Consider the following 23,390-nt stretch of genomic DNA (forward strand, 5'->3'; position numbering starts at 1 on the left):
GAATAGAAATAAAATTCGTTATTTTACCTAAATTTGACACCCGTGGTAATTTTTTTTTAAAGATTTTATTTATTTATTTGACAGAGAGAAATCACAAGTAGATGGAGAGGCAGGCAGAGAGAGAGAGAGAGAGAGGAGGAAGCAGGCTCCCTGCTGAGCAGAGAGCCCGATGCGGGCCTCGATCCCAGGACCCTGAGATCATGACCTGAGCCGAAGGCAGCAGCTTAACCCACTGAGCCACCCAGGCGCCCCCGTGATAATTTTTTAAATCAAATTTTTGAGTACTCATATATTTCTGCCATTTAAAAAAATCTACTTTATATGTTGGCTTATTTTCATTTTCCACATCACCATTTGCCATTTGATGATTCTCCTTATCATCCCCGGCACCATTCTATCTGCAGGATCTGGTTAGGAGTGAGTCTTCTAACCTCCTAAGATGCGCTTGGCATCAGTCCCTGCTGTTGGCTGGTAGCTTTCAAAACCTGAGCCAGCAATTTGCATGACTCAGTCGAACAAACGTGTTCACACAGGAAGTTTACATGCTTCTGCTCCTCCTTGCAGGGTGTTTTGAGGGCTTATGCGCAGGAACCAAATTCATGGCTTTCCCTTAACGTTTAGAGAGCAATATATGAAGTTCTAACAATTTCACCCAACTTCACCATTTCTTGAGATCTAACATTTAGTGTCCCAATCAGAGATTTACATTATGATCCAGTTTTTAATTAATACAGCCTTAAAGCAGGGTATTTGGCCCAAAGCCCCATGCAGCATATCCACTTAGCTGACTTACGGAAATGCACTGAAGGTTTTCCTCCCAAATTTGGACATCCTCTTGCATGCTCTGGCCTCTGAGAGTGGCACCACTAGCCATTTCATTTGACACTGTCAAATCATCAAATTCTGCTTTCTTCCCCCTGTGAATGAATCATGCCCCCCCCCCACATACACACACACTGCTTTCCTTCTCTACCACCAGCACACCAGTACAAGCTACCATCATTTCCCACCAGGATTCCTGTGGTTGCTTGGAGAGCATCTGAGCTCTCCATAATCATTTCCACTCTTTCAATTCATTGTGCACTCACTAGACTCGAATCCTGTTGCATTGCTCCCCAACAGCTCTCTTTAAAAGCTTTCAGTGGCTCCCATTGCTCCCAGCTCCAGTATCACCCTGACTGCCCTCCCTTCATGCTTGGTTTGCCAGTCTTGTCAGCCTTCTTTCATTTCCTTAAAGTCACCACTCCCTTCCTGCCATGGGGGTTTTTGCACATGTTGTAACCTCTGTCTACGCATCCTTTGGATCTTTGCTCAAATGTCATTTCCTTCTGGAAAACTTCCCTGACTGCCTCACACCTTAGACTAGGTCAAGAAGCCTGCACATCTCCACATAGCAAGACCTTGAGTTTTTGAATGAAAGGATAAGTAAAAAGTTCTTGTTCTGACTTGAATGTAAATTTCCATCCTATCCTCAATGAATATCAAATAAGATATCAACTATGCTTCCTCTGGGTTTGTGACTTTGATTTCGCTATTGGCAACCAGGAAGAATTTCAATATACAAATGATTCTGCTACCCATAATTGTCAGGGAGAATCTTTAATATCAGCAACACCAAAACAACTGGTGGTGTTGAAGGGTGTTATTTCTTTGCTTGAAAGTTTAATATCATGTAACCTAGAGGGCTGGTGGAAGAACATTTTACAAATACATCTGCCAGCACAACCAAAGTAGAATTTGTCAACCTAGATATTTATCATATATATATTATATCATATCATATCATATATAGGCTAATACCTAGTAACATGTATCTTTATCAATCACAACTTGAAGGCCATCTCTGTGTCTCTTGAAAATCCAGGGTTGAGCACATCATTCCTTTTGTGGTTGGGCATCCCTCAGTTCACAGGCTCAAGAGCAATTGAGTTGAAAAGAATCTTTTCTAAAAAAATTTTGTCCAAGTTTCAACTTCCTTTTCTTGAACAATGAGAATTATGTAATCCAGTGTGTTTTCCTTTTTTCCATGGCATCAAGGAAGCTTAGCACCAACTTACTATTTAATTAAAACAGGTATATTATTATAGATTTTTGGAATGCATGGTCTACATTGCCTCCTTATTACCTCTTCTTCATTCATATCTTCCACTTAAATGAACTTTCATTTTGCATGTATGATATTTTCAAGTATGCAGACTATAATTCATAAATCATACATTTTAAATGCTATTGGTCTTATACTTAAGCATCTATAGGTCTTAGACTAGCCAAACTTATAGTAGAAGGTTTGGATTCCCCCCAAAACCTCTGGGTCAACTGGTTTCTTGTCATATTTGTGGATCTGGGTTAAGGTATTGGGTTTCTTCTAGGCTTGATTAGGAATGAAGCGATTCATGGTCTTGAGATCTTATTTGGCATCCTTTTCCCAAGTAATCAAGTAGAGACAGTGGTAACAGAGATTATAACAAGAAAGACAAGAAGGAGAGAAATGAGATAGTCAGTAGAAGAAGACCTGAAAGAGAGATGGGCCTCAGAAAGGAGGTGGATAATTCCTCTGACATAGAAATTAATAGAGTCAAAGTTGCTTGGATTATGGGGAAAGGGTGGGATTAAATGTGGGAGTTTTAATGTGTCTAGTAAATGACAATCTTGTTCCTTACCTGACCTTTGAGAGCCAATTCAAGGACAGAGGCAGATATCAGGCAGATAGAGATAAAAATAGTATTGGCTTTACTAGTAATAAAGGTGCTAGAGGATGTGGTTCAGTTGTTGCCAAATTCACAGAATTAGCCAGAATTAGCCATAGCCACCCAGTCACAGGCACCTGCAGACCTCTGTTCTCACAGGCAGAATCAGCTTTCCCCACGAAGCTTACCGTATGAACAAAACAAAGTGAGAGCCCATGCTCTCTGCAGGCAGCTGGCTCTCAAAGAGAGAGAGAAAAAAGTAAGCTGGTGTCGTGGTCCCCAAATTCCAACCAGAAAATCAGTCCTCCTCAAGAATAAATAAAGGACTGGAGAGAGGCCAAGAGTTTTACACTAATAGAAAGTCCAGACACATGGGAAGGAATGATAGGAATGGGGAAAGAGTACCCCTAGCAATATTAAAGACTTAAAGCCTCTAAGGAGGATTCGAGTTCACCTTTAGGGGAAATGTGATAGGAAAGGAGCTAGCCAAGCGATTGCTCAGCAGGAATATTTAGGATGTAATGAAATTAGCTAATATGACTTTGTATTGGGCCAAGTCAAGGTGACTTCTACAACCTTCCTCAGTGACTCTCTACAGCCCCAGGGCAAGAATGCAGTTAGTGAATGAAGCATGGGGCATAGCAAAAGGGAGGCTGAAGGGATCTGTGATCCCGAGAACCAATCAATGGGGATACCACAATGATGTTAGTGTTTGCAAATGGTAGCATAAACATTTTACAGTGCCTCAAGACACCATTTTTCCCTGCCCAGTTGGGGAGTCCTAGTGGCAATAGAGGAAGGAGTAGAGTTGGCACTGTTATATGAAAGTAAGTGAAAGAGAACCTAGGATATTATTAAGAGCTTCAGTGAGGAGCTGACCTGAGTCTTGCCTGACAGAAAGTGGAATATAGCCAGAAGAGTCCACTGATTTAGATGACTTGAATTCTAGAAACCAAGGAGGTCTGAAGTATGGCCATGTTGGTATATATAATGATGTGGCCTAGAGTTAAGATCCTAGAGAGCTTAATAATCTTTTAATAGTCTTCAGTATTTTGTTTATTAAAAACAATGAGAAAGCCAAAAGATTTAAGACTTAAATCTTGTTCTTCATTTAGTCTTTCACATATAAAAACTCAGTAAGTAAGCACAACCAGGTTCCATCTTGAGTGTTCTCACCATAATTACTAAACTTAAAAGGCAGCCTCATACAAAGATGGAAATTAAAATAACTGGATATAAAATTTGGACTGGATGAAACAAGTTTATGATCTGTAGACCTGGAATAAAATTACAGGGTAAGAATAGTCTCAGAACTCAATATAGAATACCATGGGACCTTGGAACATGGGTTTCTTCAAGTATAAACTGGATCTAGTTGTTCCACTAACATTGTTTTTAGGTTAACATTGAGTTCTATCATTAAGGAAATGTTCCCATATATATAAGATGCCTTACAGGTGAAGAGTAATGATTGCACATGAAAAGATGATGGCACATAAAACAGGTTTTGGTAACTACCATGCTACAAAACTCCAAATATCTAAGTTCTGTCCTTAGGAAATACACAAGAGACTCTTACCATGAGAACATGAATTTTGACCTTATATTTAATATATAAGAGTCTATGAAACTCCAATAAAGTTATGCCGTCTATCGGTATTCTCTTGGAAGTTACTACAAAGTGCCACACATTTATATATTGTTGTACCTAGTAGTTGAATGAAATGGAAAACTTTATTTACAATACCTTAAAAACAACAACAAAAAAAAAACCACTGTGTTTTCATTAAGCTCCTTTCAAGTTTAGTAGTACAATGTCCAAAACCAAATATCCTACATAACCAATACATGAAAATAACAATGAAAGCATCTGGAGATTTGCAATCACACCCCTTCACATGGTCATGTTATTGTACACTTGCATAGCATTCATACCTCACAGAGTGCTTTCATTTACACAATTTCACTTAATTGTGGAACACACAACACAACACTATCATGCTACCACTGTTGTTGTTGCTGCCTTTGCTGATGTTGTGAATTGTCACTGGTGGGGATGCCGGAGCACTCCGTCCCTAACATGAATATGGCCACATCTCAAGGAGAATACTGAAGTTGATAAAATGTTGATCCTTAATAGCCCTTCTTTTTTTCTTGAAAACAAAGTCCTGATATGCAATGTCAGTTGCTAAATTGGTACCCTTATCTCTAACTTTCTGAATTTACAAAACAAGTAGAATATATACAGGCCCAGATTACGAGACTGATTAGGGCATTGAGATGTGGCCTTTTAACAGAAAACCCTGTAGACCAATCTGTACTAATCTCTGAATCAAACAAATGAGGGAGGGAAATACTACTATTATGAACTAGGATAGATCAAACAAGTTGGGGTCTGGACTCCCAGGGATTTTAGTAGGAGATACACATTAAGTAGTAAAAGGCAGGGCAAATATTGTTGTAAATCAAGAGCAGCTTAAATTCCATTCAAAGACAGGAGAATGATCACGTTGGTCCCAGCCAGTTTGTAGATGCCACTTGGTTCTAGTTTCCTCTGATATAAAAGCCTACTCCTCACAAATTGTTCTGACCTGCCCACTGAAACTCAGAAGTTTGGTAGTTAGAAAAATGGCCTTCTGGCTCTTCTCAATAATATTCTAAATGGGAGAATTCTTACTGCGAAGTAAATGTTACCACAGTGTGTGAAATAGAAACCTAGAGAAGCACTTGTGATGGGCTGAGCACTGGGTGTTATATGCAACTGATGAATTATTGAACAATATATCAAAAGCTAATGATGTACTACTGTATGTTAGCTAATTGAATTTAAGTTAAAAAAAAAAAAAACTAGTGAAGCTACTTATGGATTTACTATATGTAAATCCAAACACAGAAATAATTATGAGAAGCCATGAATCCAAACTGGCAAAAATAGATATACCTGGTAAGAAATCATCAGTATTTCAGTCTAAGAAAATGCACTTGTATTATAAAAATACTTCATCCAAAGAAATAGTCCTTTTGAGCCAAATACTATCATACTAGAGTAATAGTTACAAGTGACTTGACCAAATGATTTGAAATACTCAAAGACAAATATTGACCTCTTTTATAAAATCAATATGATTATTGAAAATAAAAGACAATGCAGTCATATTAATCTAATTAAATAATAGCAGAAGTCAGGGCAACAACGGAATTTTATACACAATGGCTGGGATCCCTGGCATCACCAAGGCAGCTTTCATTCATCTGGTTCTACAATCATCAGAGATAGCAAGTTCTAGAACAAGTTTTTTCAAACTGAGGTCACCAAATGCCCTGACATTTGGGGTTCTCAAGTTCTAGGAGAATTTCATTTTTCCATTTTGATGATGATGGAATGTTTGTGAAGCAAATTGGAGGATGAATAACAAGATGAAACAGAAAGGGAGGATGGGGGACACAATCTGAAAAGTCTTGAGTGTATATAAGGACCAGAAATATTTTTAAAAGATTTTATTTATTTATCTGAGACAGAGAGAGAGAGAGCACAAGCAGTGGGGAGGGAGAGGAAGAAGCAGATTCCCTGCTGAGCAAGGAGCCTGCTGTGGGGCTCAATCTCAGGACCCTGAGATCATGATCTAAGCCAAAGGCAGATGCTTAACTGACTGAGCCACCCAGGCAGCCATAAGGTTTCTTTTTAACATACACTTAAGGGTACCCATCATTGCAATAAAATTTGGCTTTTAATCTTAAATGTTATGAGAAGCTGCTACTGTGTTTAAGCTAGGAGTAGCATGATTGAGTATCTGTGTTATTGTTTTGGATTAGAGTGAGTAGCCATTGGAGGCAAAGAGGTTATTCCTAACAGCTAACACTTTTTTCTTTATCAGCCTGGGGTATAACATGAGGTTGTATCTCTTTAAATATTAAGGAAAACTATTAGGACTTCATCTTGTTTATTCCAAAAGTGTCTTCTTTCCCTTCCTATTGTTCCCCTGAGTCAGTTGTAGGAGATCCAGTGCTCTAGCAAAGTCCCTACCTATTTCATCAAAAACCAAGAAGGTGGAGCCAATTTTTGGTTTTTGTTTTCTTTCTATCCTCCTGCCACTTGGCCCTGGAAGTTGTGGAAGTGCAGGCAGAGTGGATTAAAGCCCCAGATTTCTGATTAGATGTTGAAAAGAGGGAGCTCCAGGGTACTGGAAATTCCAAGCAGATTATAGAGAGGGAGGAGATTGGGAAAGTAACACTACGAGGTTGCTTATGAACTTTAGAGCTCACCCCCAAACTGTATTTGTATGTGTATGTGTGTGCATGCATGTGTGAGTGTGTGTGTGTGGTTCTGCTCCTTATTAGCATACCTAAAGCACTGAGGGAGACAAAGTGAACAAAAAATGATTGAGTAAGGAACTCCTGGACTCCATACCTCCATAAAACTGGCAAAACTTTCAGAATCAAATTTTTTAGAAAGATGGACATGAACCAATGGCTTGCAATCATTTGTGGAGTGCTTATTCAAGAAACACAGCTGAATCTTTTTTTTTTTTTTTAAATGAGATTTGTGGCATTTCAATTTATCTAGTCCCATCCCCCACTCCTCAGTTCAGTGGCAACCATGAAAATAATAGTATGAATTCCTGGTACCAGTGGAAGCAAAAAGGACCCCATCCACAAAGAATTGTAATTATCTGTTTTGACTGATCTGGTGATTCCCTGAAAGTTTGGCTCAAAGGCTTGTCTTAATCTCCCCTTGTTTGGAACTAGCCAAGGGCTTAAACTGTTAGCCAGAGGTGGAGATGAGGAGAGGGCATTTTTCAAAAACATTTACAGGCAAATGTTTTAGTCCCTACTCCCTGAGGTAAAAAAAATAATAGATTTGGGGCAAACAAGACTAACCAAAAAGCTTCAGAGAAAAGGCTAGGAAATGAGATGTCCATAGGGCTTTGAAAATCTCTGACATATTCCTGGGAATCTAGAAGACCTTGTGCATGCATATGGTTGTGTACATTCTCAGAAAATACCTGATAAGAAAGAAAGCTTACAATTCTAGCTTACCTAAAGGCTCTGTGCAAACAGGAAGTGAAGGCTAAGACAAAGATGCAAACTCTGGTTGAGTGTTGAAGATGTGCGTGCACAGAGTCCCTCAGCAAAGTCTAGGAGAATTTTTTATTCCAAATATTTAAAGAAATCTGTTCAATCATCAGCTGACCATTGAGCTAAAAGAACAGGATTTCAGGGACGCCTGGGTGGCTCAGTTGGTTAAGCAGCTGCCTTCGGCTCAGGTCATGATCCCAGCTTCCTGGGATCGAGTCCCACATCGGGCTCCTTGCTTGGCAGGGAGTCTGCTTCTCCCTCTGCCTCTGCCTGTGTTTGCTCTCTCTGCCTCTCTCTCTCTCTGACAAATAAATAAAAAATCTTTAAAACTTAAAAAAAAAAAAAAAGAACAGGATTTCAGTGACCACACACAACAAATAATACAGGCTTTACAGGATCATTTTAGAAAAATCACTAAATAAGCAACAACTACCACAAAATGAAGCAACAATAATAAACCCCAGGGAGGAGAGAGACTCTGACTTCAAGAATTGCTGTGCTCTATTACTCAAAATGCCCAGTTTTAAGTAAAAGGTCAGGAAAAGAAACAAGACAGTATGATCCACACCTGGGGAAAAGGCACTCAAAGAAACTGGCCCTAAGAAGTTCCAGATGTTGAAATTTTTGACAAAAACTTTAAATCAGTTACTGTTAACACATTCAAAGAGCTAAAGAAATCCATCACTAAAGATTTATAGGGAGGAATGAGAATGATGTCTCACCTTACGGAGAATATAGAGATAGAAAATATATTTTTAAAAAGAAAGAAGAAGAAGAAGAAGAAGAAGAAGAAGAAGAAGAAGAAGAAGAAGAAGAAGAAGAAGAAGAAAAGGAGGAGGAGGAAAAAGAGCAGGAGAGAAGGAGGAGAAGGAGGAAACAGACATTCTGGAATTGTAACGTAAAGGAACTAAAATGAAAATTTTACTATAGAATCTCAAAATCAGATTTGAGCAGGCAGAAGAATCAGTGAACTTGAAGATAAGTCAACTGAGATTATCCAGTCTAAGAAAGAGAAATATAAAAGAATGAACAGAGTCCCAGAGAACTGTGGAACACTGTCAGCATGACAGCATACACATAATGGGAATGCCAGAAGGAGACAAAAAAGAAAGTGGGAGAAATTATCTGAAAAAATAAAGGCCAAAAATTTCCCAAATTTAAGGAAAAATATTAATCTACACATACAAGAAGTTCAATGAACTCCAAGTAAAATAAACTCAAAGGCATCCACACTTATTCAAATCATAGTCAAGTGTTATAAGCCAGAGGAAAAAAATCTTGAAAACACCAAGAGGGAAGGAACTCATCACATACAAAACATCCTAAATACAATAAAAGGCTGACCTCTTATTGGAGCAAGTGGGCAGTGGGATGAAATATTTAAAGTTCTGAAAGAAAAATACTGTCAACCAAGAATACTGTATATAGCAAAATAGTGTTTCAAAAAAATGAAGGAGAAATTAAGATTTTCCTAGATAGAAAAACTGAAAGAATTTTATTTGCTATTAGACCTGCCCTAGGAGAGACACTAAGAAGTTCTTTGGGCAGAAATGAAAGGTCACCAGACAGTAACTAAAATCTACATGAAGAAATAAAGAGCACCAGTGAAGGTAAATACCTACATAAGTATAAAAGACATTATAAATATATTTTTTGTTTATAACTACTTTTTATTTTCTATATAATTTAAAAAATAACTGCAGAAAGCAATAACTACAAGTCTATACTGATGAGCATAGAACAAATAAAGATGTAATCTGTGACAACAGCATGGAAAAAGAAGTAATAAACTTTAAAAGAGCACATTTTTGTATACTATTGAAATTACATTGACATTAATCTGAATTAGATTGTCATAAATTAAGATGTTCATTGTAGTCTCTAGGGCAACCACTAAGAAAATAAATCAAATATATATAATAAAATAAATGGAAAGGGAATTAAAATGGTACACTAAAAAATGTCTATTTAACACAGAGAGATGTGGCAATGGAGGAATTGAGCAAAAGAAGGCATAAGACCTGTGGAACACAAACACTAATGATAAGGGTAAATTCTTCCTTATCAGTAACCATATTAAATATAAATGGATTAAACTCTCCAATTAAGACATGAAGACTGTCAGACTGTATATTTTTAAAAACACAATCTAACTGCATTCCCTCTAAAGTTTCATTTCAGATTCAAGACACAATAGTTTGAAAATAAATGGGTGGGACAAGATACTCCACATGAATAGTTATCAAAATTAGTATAGCTGTAGGACACCCAAGTGGCTAGACAGAGATAATAACAACATAAAAGACTTAAATAATACTATATGCCCACTCAACCTAACAGAACACTGCTCAACAACAGCAGGATATACATTCTTTTCAAGAACATATGTAACATTATCCAGGATAGATCATAGACCCTATGTTGGGCCATATAACAAATCTAAACAAATTTTTTAAAGATTGAAATTAATCAAAGTGTGTTCTCTGACCACAGTGAAATGAGATGATAAGTTAATAACAAAAGGACATTTGGAAAACTCAAAAATATATGAAAATTAAACAACACTATCTTAAATAACCAATGAGTCAAAGAAGAAACCAAAAGGGAAATTAGAATTTGAGATTGCACAACAGTGTGAATGTACTAAATGCCACTGAAATGTGCATTTTAAAATGGTTAAGATGGTAAATTTTATATTGCATGTATTTTATCACAATTTAAACATTATAAAAAGAAAGAAAATACTTCAAAGTGGATAAAAATGAAAACACAAAATAACCAAAATTTATAGGATGAAGCAAAAGTGGTACTCAAAATAATTATAATAGTGAATGCCTATATTTAAAAAGAAGAAAGATCTCAAAGGTACTGAGTCCTGAACTAATGAATAGACAATTATCAAGGTCCCAAACTGATCACTGGGCTGTACAAACACAGGACAGATTTCAAAGGCACTGCCAAGACTTTGAAAATTGAACTGCAACTGGAATCACAGCCCACAAAAGTCATGGTGGAACTTATACCTTGAGCTTAACTAGGTCAACCAGTTGCTAAAAGAAAAATGTCAACATCTGTCATGGGATTTAAACAAGACTCTGTCACATGATGTAAGATTTGAAATGTCCATGATATAATCTAAAATAACTTAGAATATGAAGAATTCAGAAAAATCTAATTTACTGGGTAAAAACAACAACAACAACAACTAATAAATGTCAAGGCCAAAGTAGTGCAGATGTTTGAATTATTTGACAGACTTTAAGGTAATTATTACAAAAATGCTTGAACAAAATTGCAAAGAATATTGAAACTAATTGAAAAATAAAAGTTTCAGGAAAAATGGAAGATATAAAGAAGAACCAATGAAAAGTTTAGACCTGAAAAACATAATAAGTGAAATTAAAATTTCACTGGCTAGGCTCAATAGCATAACAGAAATGACAGAGGAAGGAATCTGGAAACTTGAAGACAAATATGTAGGTAAAAATTACCTAATTTGAGCAAAAAAGAGTAAATAAACTGGGGGCGGGGGTGGGAAAGGAACCTTTTGGAAATAAATGTGTAGTACTGTGCCAGCAGAGTCTTAGTAGAAAAGAGAAAGTGTGATGCAGAAAATAATATTTTAAGAAATAATAACTGAAAAACTCCCAAATGGGTGAAAGACATAAATTTACATGTTAAAGGAATTTAGCAAACACTAAACAGGAATAATTCAAGGAGATCCTCACCCTAGTTCATGTTAGAATCCTCTGAAAACAAAGACAAAATAAAAAAAAATTACAGCAGCCAGAGAAAAAGGATTTATAACTTATAATGGAACAGCTATTTAAATAAGGGCAGGTTTCTTGTGAGAAACCAAGAAGACCAGGAGAAAGTAGCATCATGGTTCTAAAGCTGAAGAAATAACTATCAACCCCCAAATTCTATATCCAACAAAAACTCTTCAGGAATGAATACGAAATAAAGACCTTAAATAACTCATTTTAGGAGTTGGGACCTAAAATATTACTACAAGAAGTTCTTCAGACAGAAGAACGTATACCAGAAGTAAACTTGGGACATCAGGAATGAAGGAATGTTTGGGTTTTTAACATGTGTCTGTGTAATATCTAAGACAACCAAAGCATGGACAGAAAATGGACCCATATGGTGGTAATGTTTTTATATCCAATTGAAGTGGTAAAATATTGAAGCTAAGTAGACTGTGAAATGTTACTATCTACTTTGTATTACTAGATCAACCACTATAAGATCTACAGTAAATGATATAATCATTTCCCAACTTATTTCTGAGGCCAGCATGACCGTGACACAAAAATCAAAGAACTGAAAGAGAAAACTATAGGATACTAGCCCTTATGAGCATAGATACAAAACTTCACAACAAACATTAGCAAGTTGAGTCTAGCCACAACTGGTAAGATTTATCTTAGGAATGAAAGGATGTTCAATATTTGAAAATCCATGCTATCCACTATAGTAAGAGTTTAAAGAAAACATGATAATACCAACTGGTGAAGAAAAAATTATTTCCACAAAATTCAACATCCATTCCTGATTTTTTTAAAAAACGGAAGAATATAGTGAGTGCTATGAAATGTTTAAACCTGATGATTCACAGACCTGTACCGCTGGGGCAAATACTACAGTACATGTTAATAAAAATAATTCTTAAAAAAGAAAAAGAAAGAATAAAATGAAATTAAGAAAAGAGACAGAAACCTCTCAGAAAACAAGGAACAGAGAGGAACTTCCTCAATCTGTTAAATGGCATTTATTAAAGAAAAAAAAAAAAAGCCACAGCTAACATGGTAAAAGACTGAATTGTTTCTCCCTTAAAATTGAGAACAAGGCAAGGATGTCCACTCTATCACTGCTATTGAACAACATACTGGAAGTCTTAAACTTCCAGAACTTAAACTTCTATAACTCTTCTAAACTTCAAAACTCAATAATGTGGGAGAAAATGACCCAATTTTAAAAATGGGCAAAAGATGAAAATAGACACAACAGAGAAGACTTAGTCTTGGCAAATAAGCCCATAAAAAGATGCTCAACAGGGGCACCTGGGTGGCTCACCGGGTTAAGCCTCTGCCTTCAGCTCAGGTCATGATCTCAGGGTCCTGGGATTAAGCCCCGCATTGGACTCTTTGCTCAGCAGGGAGTCTGCTTCCCCCCCTTCTCTCTCTGCCTGCCTCTCTGCCTACTTGTGATCTATCAAATAAGTAAAATCTTAAAAAAAAAAAAAGATGTTCAACATTATTATCTATTAGTGAAACACAAATTAAAACTATGATGAGATTACACACATATTACAATAGTTAAAATAAAAACATACTGACAACACCAAGTGCCAACAAAGACACCGAGCTCATGGAATGCTCTTACACTGCTGGTGGGACTATAAGATGGTACAGCCACTCTGAAAAATAGTTTGGAAGTTTCTTATAAAGCTAATATACTCACTGTGTTCTCTAGGTATGAAATGAAAACTTATTGGTTCAGCCACTATGTTAAACAATATAGAGGATCCTCAAAAATTTAAAAATAGAACTACCAGATGATCCAGTAATTCCACTCCTGGGTGTATATTCAAAGAAAATGAAAACAGGACATCCAAGAGATAGATGTATTCCTATGTTTATTGAAGCATTACTTGTAACAGCTAAGCTATGGAAACAACCCAAGGGTTCACAACAGATGAATGGATAAAGAAGACATGGTTTACATATACAATTGCATATTACTTAGCCATGAGAAACAAAGAAACCCTGCCATCTGTGACAACATGGATGACCTTGAGGACATTATGCTTAAATAAGTCAAACGGAGAAAGAGAAATGCCATATGACCTCATGTCTATGTGAGATCAGAAAAAGCTAAAGTGATAAAACCAGAGTAAAATGGTGCCTACCCAGGGATTACCAAGAGAATTGGGGATATGTTGTTTAAGGGTATAAACTTGCAACCAGTAGCTGAGTAAGTCCTGGAGATCTAATGTACCTCAGAGTGGTTAGAGTAAAAAAACAAAAAAAAAAAAAAAAAAAAAAAAAAAAAAAAAAAAAACCTGTATTATTAACTTAAGCATTACTAAAAGACAAGATCCTAATTGTTCCCACCATAGAAAATAAAGGATAATTATGTGACATTATAAAGGCATTAGCTAATACTACATTGGTAATCACATTGCCATATATAAATGTATCAACACATGTGACATCTTGAAGTTACACAATGCTTCAGTGATTCATATGACTGAATGCCAGAAAAAAAAAAAACAACAGTTGATTTACCATATGAAAATTTCTAAAGGAAAATATGAGATTAAAAATACGGCATGTGAGGAACATGTCTTTAAGAGCAAATTGCTTAGCCTTAGAATACCTTCATAGTCTGTGCTATAGTGAAAAAATATTTCACTCCCTGCTGAAAGGAAAGTAGAATTAAGACTTAGAAAAGTAAGAAAGTTCATGTTTTGCTACAAGCTCTACAGAAATGACAGATTTCTCTTGTGTGTTTTCCTGTCACTCAGAATGTCAACAGATCTGGGACTCTCATCAAAGTGTTTCCTAGCTAGTCTGTCTTTCTACATCTGAAATGGAAATCACTCTTTTTAGGGATGTCAAGATTTGTGAACCATCTTAAGTAATTGAGGAAGTCACGAAATGTGGCTAGCATAGAAGATGGCTTATTATCCATCTCTTTCGTTCATCATTCCAGACATAAGTGACCTTAAATTCATTTATTTCTTACTCCGTTTACGCATACCATAAAAACACAATCCGGGATCCCTGGGTGGCTCAGTGGAGTAAGCCGCTGCCTTCAGCTCAGGTTATGATCCCAGGGTCCTGGGATCAAGTCCTGCATGGGTTTCTTGCTCAGCGGGGAGCCTGCTTCTCTCTCCCCCTCTGCCTGCCTCTCTGCCTGCTTGTGTGCTCTCTCTCTCTCTCCTTCTCTCTGACAAATAAATAAATAAAATATTTTTAAAATTTAAAAAAAAAATTAAAACAATCCAATATCCCTCGATTTCATATAAGCATTTAAATTTTGTCTCCAATGCTGTAGCTGTTAATAGGCTTGAAATAAGCATCTGATCATTTTTCTTAATCTAAGCCACATCATGAAACCTTGGTTCTTCCACAGTTTCGATTAAGGGAATGGCAGTAGGAACGGGAGGAGATTTAGAGATACCCATGGAAGAGTCCCACTATGGAACTTGGTAGTTTATTCAATGCGGGGACTGGGGAGCTAGTGAAGTGGGGAGGCTGAGTGCAGTAAGAGAGACTTCAGAATCAGATGACTTCTTATTTCTTTATTTTTTATTTTATTTTTTTACTGAAGTATGTTTGACACAGTATGACATTAGTGTGGGTATACAATGGTGATTTGACAGCTCTGTACCTCATGTTTTGCTCACCACATGTGTAGCTACCATCTGTCATTACACAACACTAGTGTAATACCACTGACTGTATTCCCAATGCTGTACCTTTCATCTCCTTGGCCTATTCTATAACCATAGGCCCATACCTCCCACAGACCCCCCTTTTCCCATTTTGCCGATCCTCGTTCCCCCTCCCCTCTGATAACACCAGTTTGTTGTCTGTATTTAGGGGTCTGTTTTTGCTTTATTGTTTGTTCGTTCACATGTTTCTTTTCTTTCTTTCTTTCTTTTTTATTCCACAAATGAATGAATTCATAGAGTATTTTTCTTTCTTTGTCTGACTTATTTCATTGAGCATAATATCCTCTAAGTCCATCCACGCTGTGACAAATAGCAAATTTCCTTTATATGTATGAGTGGCTGGCCATGCTAGTATCTGAATTAGGTAACACAGGAAAAACATAGGGCAGAGGGTTATAGAAGAGTCGAAAGGAGAGCTATTTATCTATATTTTACCAGTGTATTTATTTTTCAGAGTTTGGATAGAGTTTATATTATCTCTCTCTCTCTCTCCCTCTCTCTTTTTTAGTTTTTATTTATTTATTTGACAGAGAGAGACCACAGGAGAGGCAGGCATGGGGAGTGGGAGTGGGTAAGCAGGCTCCCTGCTGAGCAGAGAGCCCAGATGTGGGGCTTGACCCAGGACCCTGAGATCATGACCTGAGCCAAAGGCAGAGGCTTAAACCCCTGAGCCACCCAGGCAACATTGCATCATCTCTTAAAGTAGTATTTGTTAGAGGATCTCAAGTTTGACTTTAGAGAGGACATTGTGGATTTTAACATCAAAGGAATCCTTGAGAAAAACAGATTTGAAGTGAGCGAGGAGACATGACATTTCACAGAGAAAATCAAATCTTACTTGAAGTCACATAAATTAGTAGTGAAAGTTCTGTTGGTCGCCGAAATGCAAGAGGAAAGAGAACCCTTAGAAGGTGTAGTGTCTATGGTACAAAAGTCAAGACTTCTCATACACAGTGAATTTGGTCCTCCTGGTGGCAAATTTCCAGGAAGCCAGACCCTTCCTGCTCAAATGATGTGGTTTCCTAGGGGACATATAAATAGTCTTTTCTCCACACAAAAAAGTTAAGAATAGAAGCCAAAGACCCTCCCACACATCAGAGCACAGCTGTCAATGTGGCCAACAGAAGCACAGCATTGGCAAAAGCAGCTCTGGCAGGATGTAGGGAAGGGTAACCACAGAGGTAGCAGGGAGTGAGGAAAGAGCAGGAGACATGGTCGGAGAGCAGACACTTAGTGCAGAAAAGAGCAGCTGGAACTCAGGAAGTGGGTAAGAAGAAATAAAGGAAAACAGGTGGAAGGATTTAGAAAGATATGTAAAGAATGTAGCAAGGGCAGACTAAGTGCAAACCAGGTAACCCTAGAGACTGCCTGTATGTTTCTAAGACAGGATCAGAAGGTGGGAGAAAACCCAGGCATGACAGAATCAGACCAAAGTATCGGTCTTCATCCAGGGAAGAACTTACTGGAATGGCCCACCGTACCCCTGGTTCAGAGGGCCCAGAGCCTTATCCCCACTGCCCCCACCTTCATCACATCCTGGGGGGCAAATTCAACTTTTATTTATTTATTTTTAAAATTTTATTTATTTATTTGAGAGAGAACACATGCATGCACCTGTGAGTGGGGAAGAGGGAGAGAGAGAATCCCAAGCAGAGTCTCCACTAAATGTGAGCCTGAGGAGGGACTTGATGTCAGGACCTGAGATTGTGACCTGAGCCAAAATCAGGAGTCAGACCCTTCAACAGCTGCACCACCCAGGTGCCCCAAATCCAACTTTTAGAAGGCAGTGCTAGGTCCTAGGCATACCTCACTGCCTCTTAGTGTTAAATTTCAAGAGTCAGTTGAAAAAGTTCATCTTGTACATATTCTTGAAATAGAAAACCTAGTCTATTCCAGCAGGCTTTGGTTCAGACAACATCATGGTTTCATAAGTTGTTGCCTGATCTTCTAGGAGTTAAAAATCTAATTGCAGATATTTATAATCTACTATGGTCTTTTTAAAAATAAAACCCATTAAGGGAGTGCTAATTATTAAATATAATGAGCAATTTAAAGCTAGTGGTATTCTTCAGATAATTAGATGACCTTTTGTTCCTTAAGTAAACCATCTGATAATCTGAACTTAATTACCAACAATTCCTCTTCTGAATCCCCTGAACTTCAAAGAAGGATTTTAATTAATTTTATCATTATAACCATTAATTGCTGGCAGCTATAATCAAACCTCAAAAACCTAAGGGCTAGTATCTTCTTTTATTCTCAGGGGCAATGTGATATGCCTCTAAGAGACAAAGGCTGAAGCAAATGTTAAAATAGATTGTGCGCATTCGAATGTACACTGTGTACTGCCCCACTGCTTACCAGCCATGTGAACTTGGGCAAATTATTTTCATGATGACTTGATTTCCTCATTAAAATGGGGACGATGATAACAGCAATTACCTCATGAGGCTGTTATTAAGGATTAAACCAGCCTAGAACAGTGCCTCAGTAAGTACTTATTAATGAATACAGAAAACATTTAGAACCATGGGTGGTAAACAGTACTCACTGTATGTATTAACCATAATTCTATTACTTTCTGATGTTCCTCACAGTAATTTTTAGTAGTTTGAAGTATGGAGTAGTATGAAGTTTGAAAACATGCCCAGTGAGCTCCATGATCCTCTAAAGACCAGAAAATAAAGTAACAATGATAACATTATAGCTCTGTTTTTAATACTTAGTTAATCTCAGCATAGTAATTCTATTCCTTTGTGTTCCTCAGAGTCGAAAACATGTCAATGAGATTGGAAGAAATCAATGAAAGAGAAAATTTTATGAAAACTTCCCTACAGACTGTTGACCTTCGACTTTCTCAGCTGGAAGAACTGTCTAGCAGAATGGTGAATGCTCTTGAAAATCTCGCAGGAATTGACAAGTCCGACCTGATACAGACCCGGTCCCGAGCTTCTTCCGAATGTGATGCAACTTATCTTCTAAGACAAAGCAGTATCAACAGCGCCGATGGCTACAGCATGTATAGATACCATTTCAATGGTGAGGAGTTGCTGTATGAGGATGCTTCTCTCTCCATGCCACCAGGGATAGGATTCAGGAAGAAAGCCTGTTCCTTCCGAATGAAGGAAGAGAAGGAGTCAAAAATGCATCTGATACCAGAGCGTCAAGGCAGCCTTCACCTTTCATCCAGCACAAGCCCGCCAGCAACACCAGACTGTGGTCAACTTGCGTTAGACAACGTCAAGAACTCTTCAGAGCTGAAATTAGGTCCAGATACTGGGATCGCAGCCGAAGATGATCGAAGGCAGGCCGACTCTGAAAGGGAAGAAACTGTTCCCCCAAGTGTAAATCAACCAGATGTTATGCATGGACAGAACAAATCAGATTTTCAAAACCCTCAGCTCACAGTGGAAACAACCCAGATAGAAGGCACAATTTCCTATCCCCTGGAAGAAGCAAAGCTGATGCGTTATCACCCTGAGGAAATGTTCAGTACTTATAAAACAACAAAGTCCAGAAGCTTTGTGTATTCCCGCGGACGGAAGCCGGTCAGCGGGGTGAACACCTGCAGCACAGAGTACAGTTCGATCATGGACCCAGCACGCCCCTCGACACTTCAACAGTGGACGACAGAATGGAAATACCAAGTTCGAAAGATCACACGTTCTCACAGTACCGACATCCCTTACCTTGTGTCGGAAGCGGCCAGGCAAGCCGAGCATACAGAACAATGTGCAGACACCGAAGATGAGAACCATGTGTCTGAAACAGCCCCTCAGATCGCTCATTTATCTCCAGCTGTCCCTGACAGAACCAAAAAGGAAAACTTACTGTCTGTGAAACCAGACCCAACTCTGGGGTTCCGATCTTTAAGGTCAAAAAGTTTACACGGCCACCCTAAGAAAGCTAAAGCCGGTCCGGACAAACTAGACAGACCTGGACATGCCAGCAGTGTAAGTAACTTGGCAGTTGTGTCTGGGATTACAACAGAAGAACAGAAGGCCAGGCAAGAGAAAACTTCCACAGAAACTGCATGTTGACATGTTCTGCCTCTTTGATCTTTAAATCGAAACCACTGATGACTACCATCTTGGTCATCTAAATAGCATCAATTTCTGAAAACACTTTCATTAAAACTGTCCGGCAATTTGGACATAAGATTTAAAATTCAATGCACTAAACATAAAGTCATATTTCGCTAGCACATGTTAGTAAACTTAGGTTGTTTTTAGTTGGAGTAGGATCAGATGAAAGTGACAATATTCTAGTTGAGATAAATTGCTTAATCTGTAAACAATTCTACAATCTCTTTGTTAGGCAATCTCTAAATTGCTTAATCAGTAAACGATTCTACAACCTCTTTATTTCTCGTTATTTATTTCCACCAAGTAGCCTAAGAAATGCCTTTGGGTGCCGCCAGTAGGTTACCAAAGAAGTAAACAGCTATGTAAAAAGAGAAATTAAAGAGAAAGAAAACGTGAAAAAAAAAAAAAAAAGAAGGCGGAGAAGAAAAACAAAATTGTGAAGTGCAAGAAGTAAGAAGTGGAAAGAAGCCATCGGCATCATATTTTTTATGGATCTTTGTTTTCTGTTTCAATGACACGGTGGAAACAAAAATACACTATTATGTCAAAGATCACACTGTCATAGTCTAGGGTGACGAGGAGTTGTGTTAATGTGTAAAAATAAAGTATCCAATGTGCATTTTCCTGTTGTCATAGAGTCCCCAATAGCAAACACAAATAAATTGTACCTCTGCCTATTCAATGGTTTGTGCAAAGCTGTGGCTAAAACCAGAAAGAAACATCATGAAGGTCGAATTGTTGAGAATCACGGAGACCATTCATGGCTGAGAATACAGGGTCTTAGGCTTCAAATTATAAGTTCAGAAACATTTCAGACTACTGAGCCCCTATCCTCAAGTAGGGGCCACTCTCTAGAGCCCTTAATACCACCTCTAGCCCCACGACTCTTGACTATACAAACAGGGGCAGAGAGGGGCAGAAAGGGATCTTCTCTGGCTAATGCAGAGGGCACCCACACTCACAGAGGCTAAGGGTTGGTTCCTTACCATCTCACAATGGCATCTCTTGGGAGGACTCAAGGAGTCCGGAAGCACACAGAGAAGGCCAACCTCATGCCTGAAGTTACATGCCTATTACTACTTTAGTGAAGTGCCTCATGGCGGGAAGCAGGTCAGACAGAAATGGGGATGATTACAAAATAACCACTACACCCATTCTCATGTGAGTCTCAGACTGTCACATTGTCATAAACCAGCAAGGGAAGAGAGAGAGAGAGAGAGATTCCGTGTAGTTATGCTAGTTACGTACTTATGTAAGTTATAAAGATAGTGATCAGAAATAGTTAACAACTAAATAAGACTGAAGTTTTTAATAATCAGGTTCAAATCCCTGAACCGGGGTGAATTGAAAAAAAGGAAAAGATACCATTGCATGGATGATGGGGCTTTGAAATGTAAGAAATGATAACATTTATTTAATAAATAAAGCTACTGCTACATTGAGACTGTTTAATCAATCCTGCTATGTGCGTTATTTGACCCAATGCTTAACCCATTATATTTTACCTCATTCCTAAATCTTTCTTTTTGGTGCCAAGAAACTTTTCAGCGCTTTGCCACGTTCTAGAAAAAAAGGTTTCTCAGAATAACCTGGAGAACCCAAGACAACTCAACAGAGTGAGTGTGAAGAAGGCAAAGCTTATCTTTGCAACTCCCTGTTCTCCATTCCCTTCACAGCTGCCCTCCCCTCTCTCTCTGAGGTCTCTCTTACCTTGCTATGGGACCAAGTCCATTCCCATAAGTCTCATTAGATTTGAGACACCTCCCTCCTGTAGAGGTGTTGGCTAAAAGGAATGTGATACTTTCCTTTAGATATTGGTCTGACAGACCCAAGGAAGTGTCTTATAATGGTGGAATTCCAGAGACTGGGGCAGGGACTTTCTTGCACACCTGAAATCATGCTATATGTCCACGCACTCTACCATCTCAATACAGCTCAAATATTGAGGCCCTTTAATGTAGGGCTTATGATATTATTATTAATTTGTCATTCTAAGTTTGCTAAATAAGGAGCAGTATATGTTAGGAACTAATATCCACTTGGATCAAATCTAGCAATATCTAATACAATTAAAATAGAAACACTGTGTATGTTCAAAGCATTTAATGTTAAGTTGTCTTAGTAGGAGTGCCTGGATAGCTCAGTGGGTTAAGCATCTGCCTCCAACTCAGGTCATGATCCTGGGGTCCTGGGTTTGAGCCCCACATTGGTATCCCTCAGCAGGAAGTCTGTTTCTCCCTCTCCCTGCTCACTGTTACTCTCATTCTCTCTCTCTGTCTCAAATAAATAAATAAATTTTTAAAAAATTGTCTTAATAAATAAATCATAAGCCTATTTCTGTTCTATGTAAGACACAATAAGAAACATACTAAGAAGGTTTTATTCTCATATCCCATAAATTCTGGCACACACTTATGATAGTTGTATAAGCTGAAAGTAAGCTCATTTTTTACTTTGATCAAGAGGAAAGAAGAATTGAACTCATTATAAGTGGCTTTCTCCTTTGAGACTATATGATTGCTTATTTTTTGAATATATATGGTATCACCTTGAGGCTCCTATAGGCTTACACAATTTAGGTTTCAGGACTTTAAAATTTAACTCCAAGCATTGTCTTAGAGTTATTTCATATCAAAAAATGCATTTAGGGGGCACCCGGCTGACTCAATTGATAAAGCATGCAACTTTTGATCACAAGGTCATGAGTTTAAGTCCCACACTGGGCACAGAGCTTACATTTTTAAAAAGTTTAAAAAATGCATTTTAGGGTCACCAGGATTCCTCAGTCAGTTAAGTGTCTGCCTTTGGCTCAGGTCATGATCCCAGGATCTTGGGATTGAGTCCGTGTCAGGCTCCCCACTCACTGGGGAGTCTGTTTCTCTGTCTCCTTCCCCACTTGTACTCTCTTAATTGTTCTCTCTCTCCCTCTAAAATAAATTTTTTTAAAAAATAAAATCTCTTTGATACAGATGTAGTGAGAAGAAGGGCCATATGAACCCCAATGTTCATAACAGCAATGGCCACAATCGCCAAACTGTGGAAAGAACCGAGATGCCCTTCAACAGACGAATGGATAAGGAAGATGTGGTCCATATACACTATGGAGTATTATGCCTCCATCAGAAAGGATGAATACCCAACTTTTGTATCAAGATGGACAGGACTGGAGGAGACTATGCTGAGTGAAATCAGTCAAGCAGAGAGAGTCAATTATATGGTTTCACTTACTTGTGGAGCATAAAGAATAACATGGAGGATGTTAGGAGAAGGAAAGGAAAAGAGAATTGGGGTAAATCAAAGGGGGAGATGAACCATGAGAGACTGTGGACTCTGGAAACAAACTGAGGGTTTTGGAGGGGAGGGGGGGGATGGGGTTGGGTGAGCCTGGTGGTAGGTATCAAGGAGGGCACGTATTACACAGAGCACTGGGTGTGGTGCATAAGCAATGAATCTTGGAACACTGAAAAAATAAAATGAAATTTAAAAATAAATAAACAAAATATTTTTTAAAATGCATTTTGCCAGATATATATTGGAAATAGACACAAATGAAGTCATCACCCTACTATCTCCAACATAAAAAAGACCTTTAAAGAAATTTTTATTATGAAGGACACAAAATTATACAAAACAAATACGACTGAGTTATTTTAAGATGAACATCTTTATAGCCAATATGCAGAGTAATAGAATTTCCAGCCACCCCAGAAGTTTCAGAAGTTCCAATATCAATCATCTTCCTCCCCACAAAAGTGACCACTATCTATTTACAGTAGTCATTTCCTTGTTGTAAAAAAAAAAAAAAAAAATTACTCAGAACCTAGATGGCTTAAAACACCTATGTGATTATGCTCATGGATTTTGGGGGTTAGGAATTCAGACAAGGCACAGAGAAATTCTCCTGATTTGTAATCTTTGCTGATTTTCATGAGGTAAATCCTCCTACCGTGACCAACTGCAAGCTACATGTGACATCACTGAATTCAGACTTGGGAAAAAATGCTGACAATTAGCTCCTGCAAACCAGTGCAAATGGGCCTGAGCACATCACTGTCTCTATCTCATGGTGTTTTTTTT

The 23,390-nt window shown here is 38.0% G+C and overlaps 1 protein-coding gene across 1 annotated transcript in view; it reads left to right on the top strand.

Moving 5' to 3' along the window:
- The window catches only part of TRPM1 (transient receptor potential cation channel subfamily M member 1), a 71,745-nt gene extending 51,924 nt beyond the window's left edge, over positions 1-19,821 (top strand). Inside the window, exon 24 of the mRNA XM_082736608.1 lies at positions 17,996-19,821. Within this exon, the coding sequence (XP_082592734.1) occupies positions 17,996-19,268 (1,273 nt within the window). The 3' untranslated portion in view covers positions 19,269-19,821. The remainder of the gene's footprint in view (positions 1-17,995) is intronic.
- Positions 19,822-23,390: the final 3,569 nt, after the last annotated feature.

Source organism: Mustela nivalis (genome assembly GCF_964662115.1).
Source record: "Mustela nivalis genome assembly, chromosome: 6".
NCBI classification, from domain to species: domain Eukaryota; kingdom Metazoa; phylum Chordata; class Mammalia; order Carnivora; family Mustelidae; genus Mustela; species Mustela nivalis.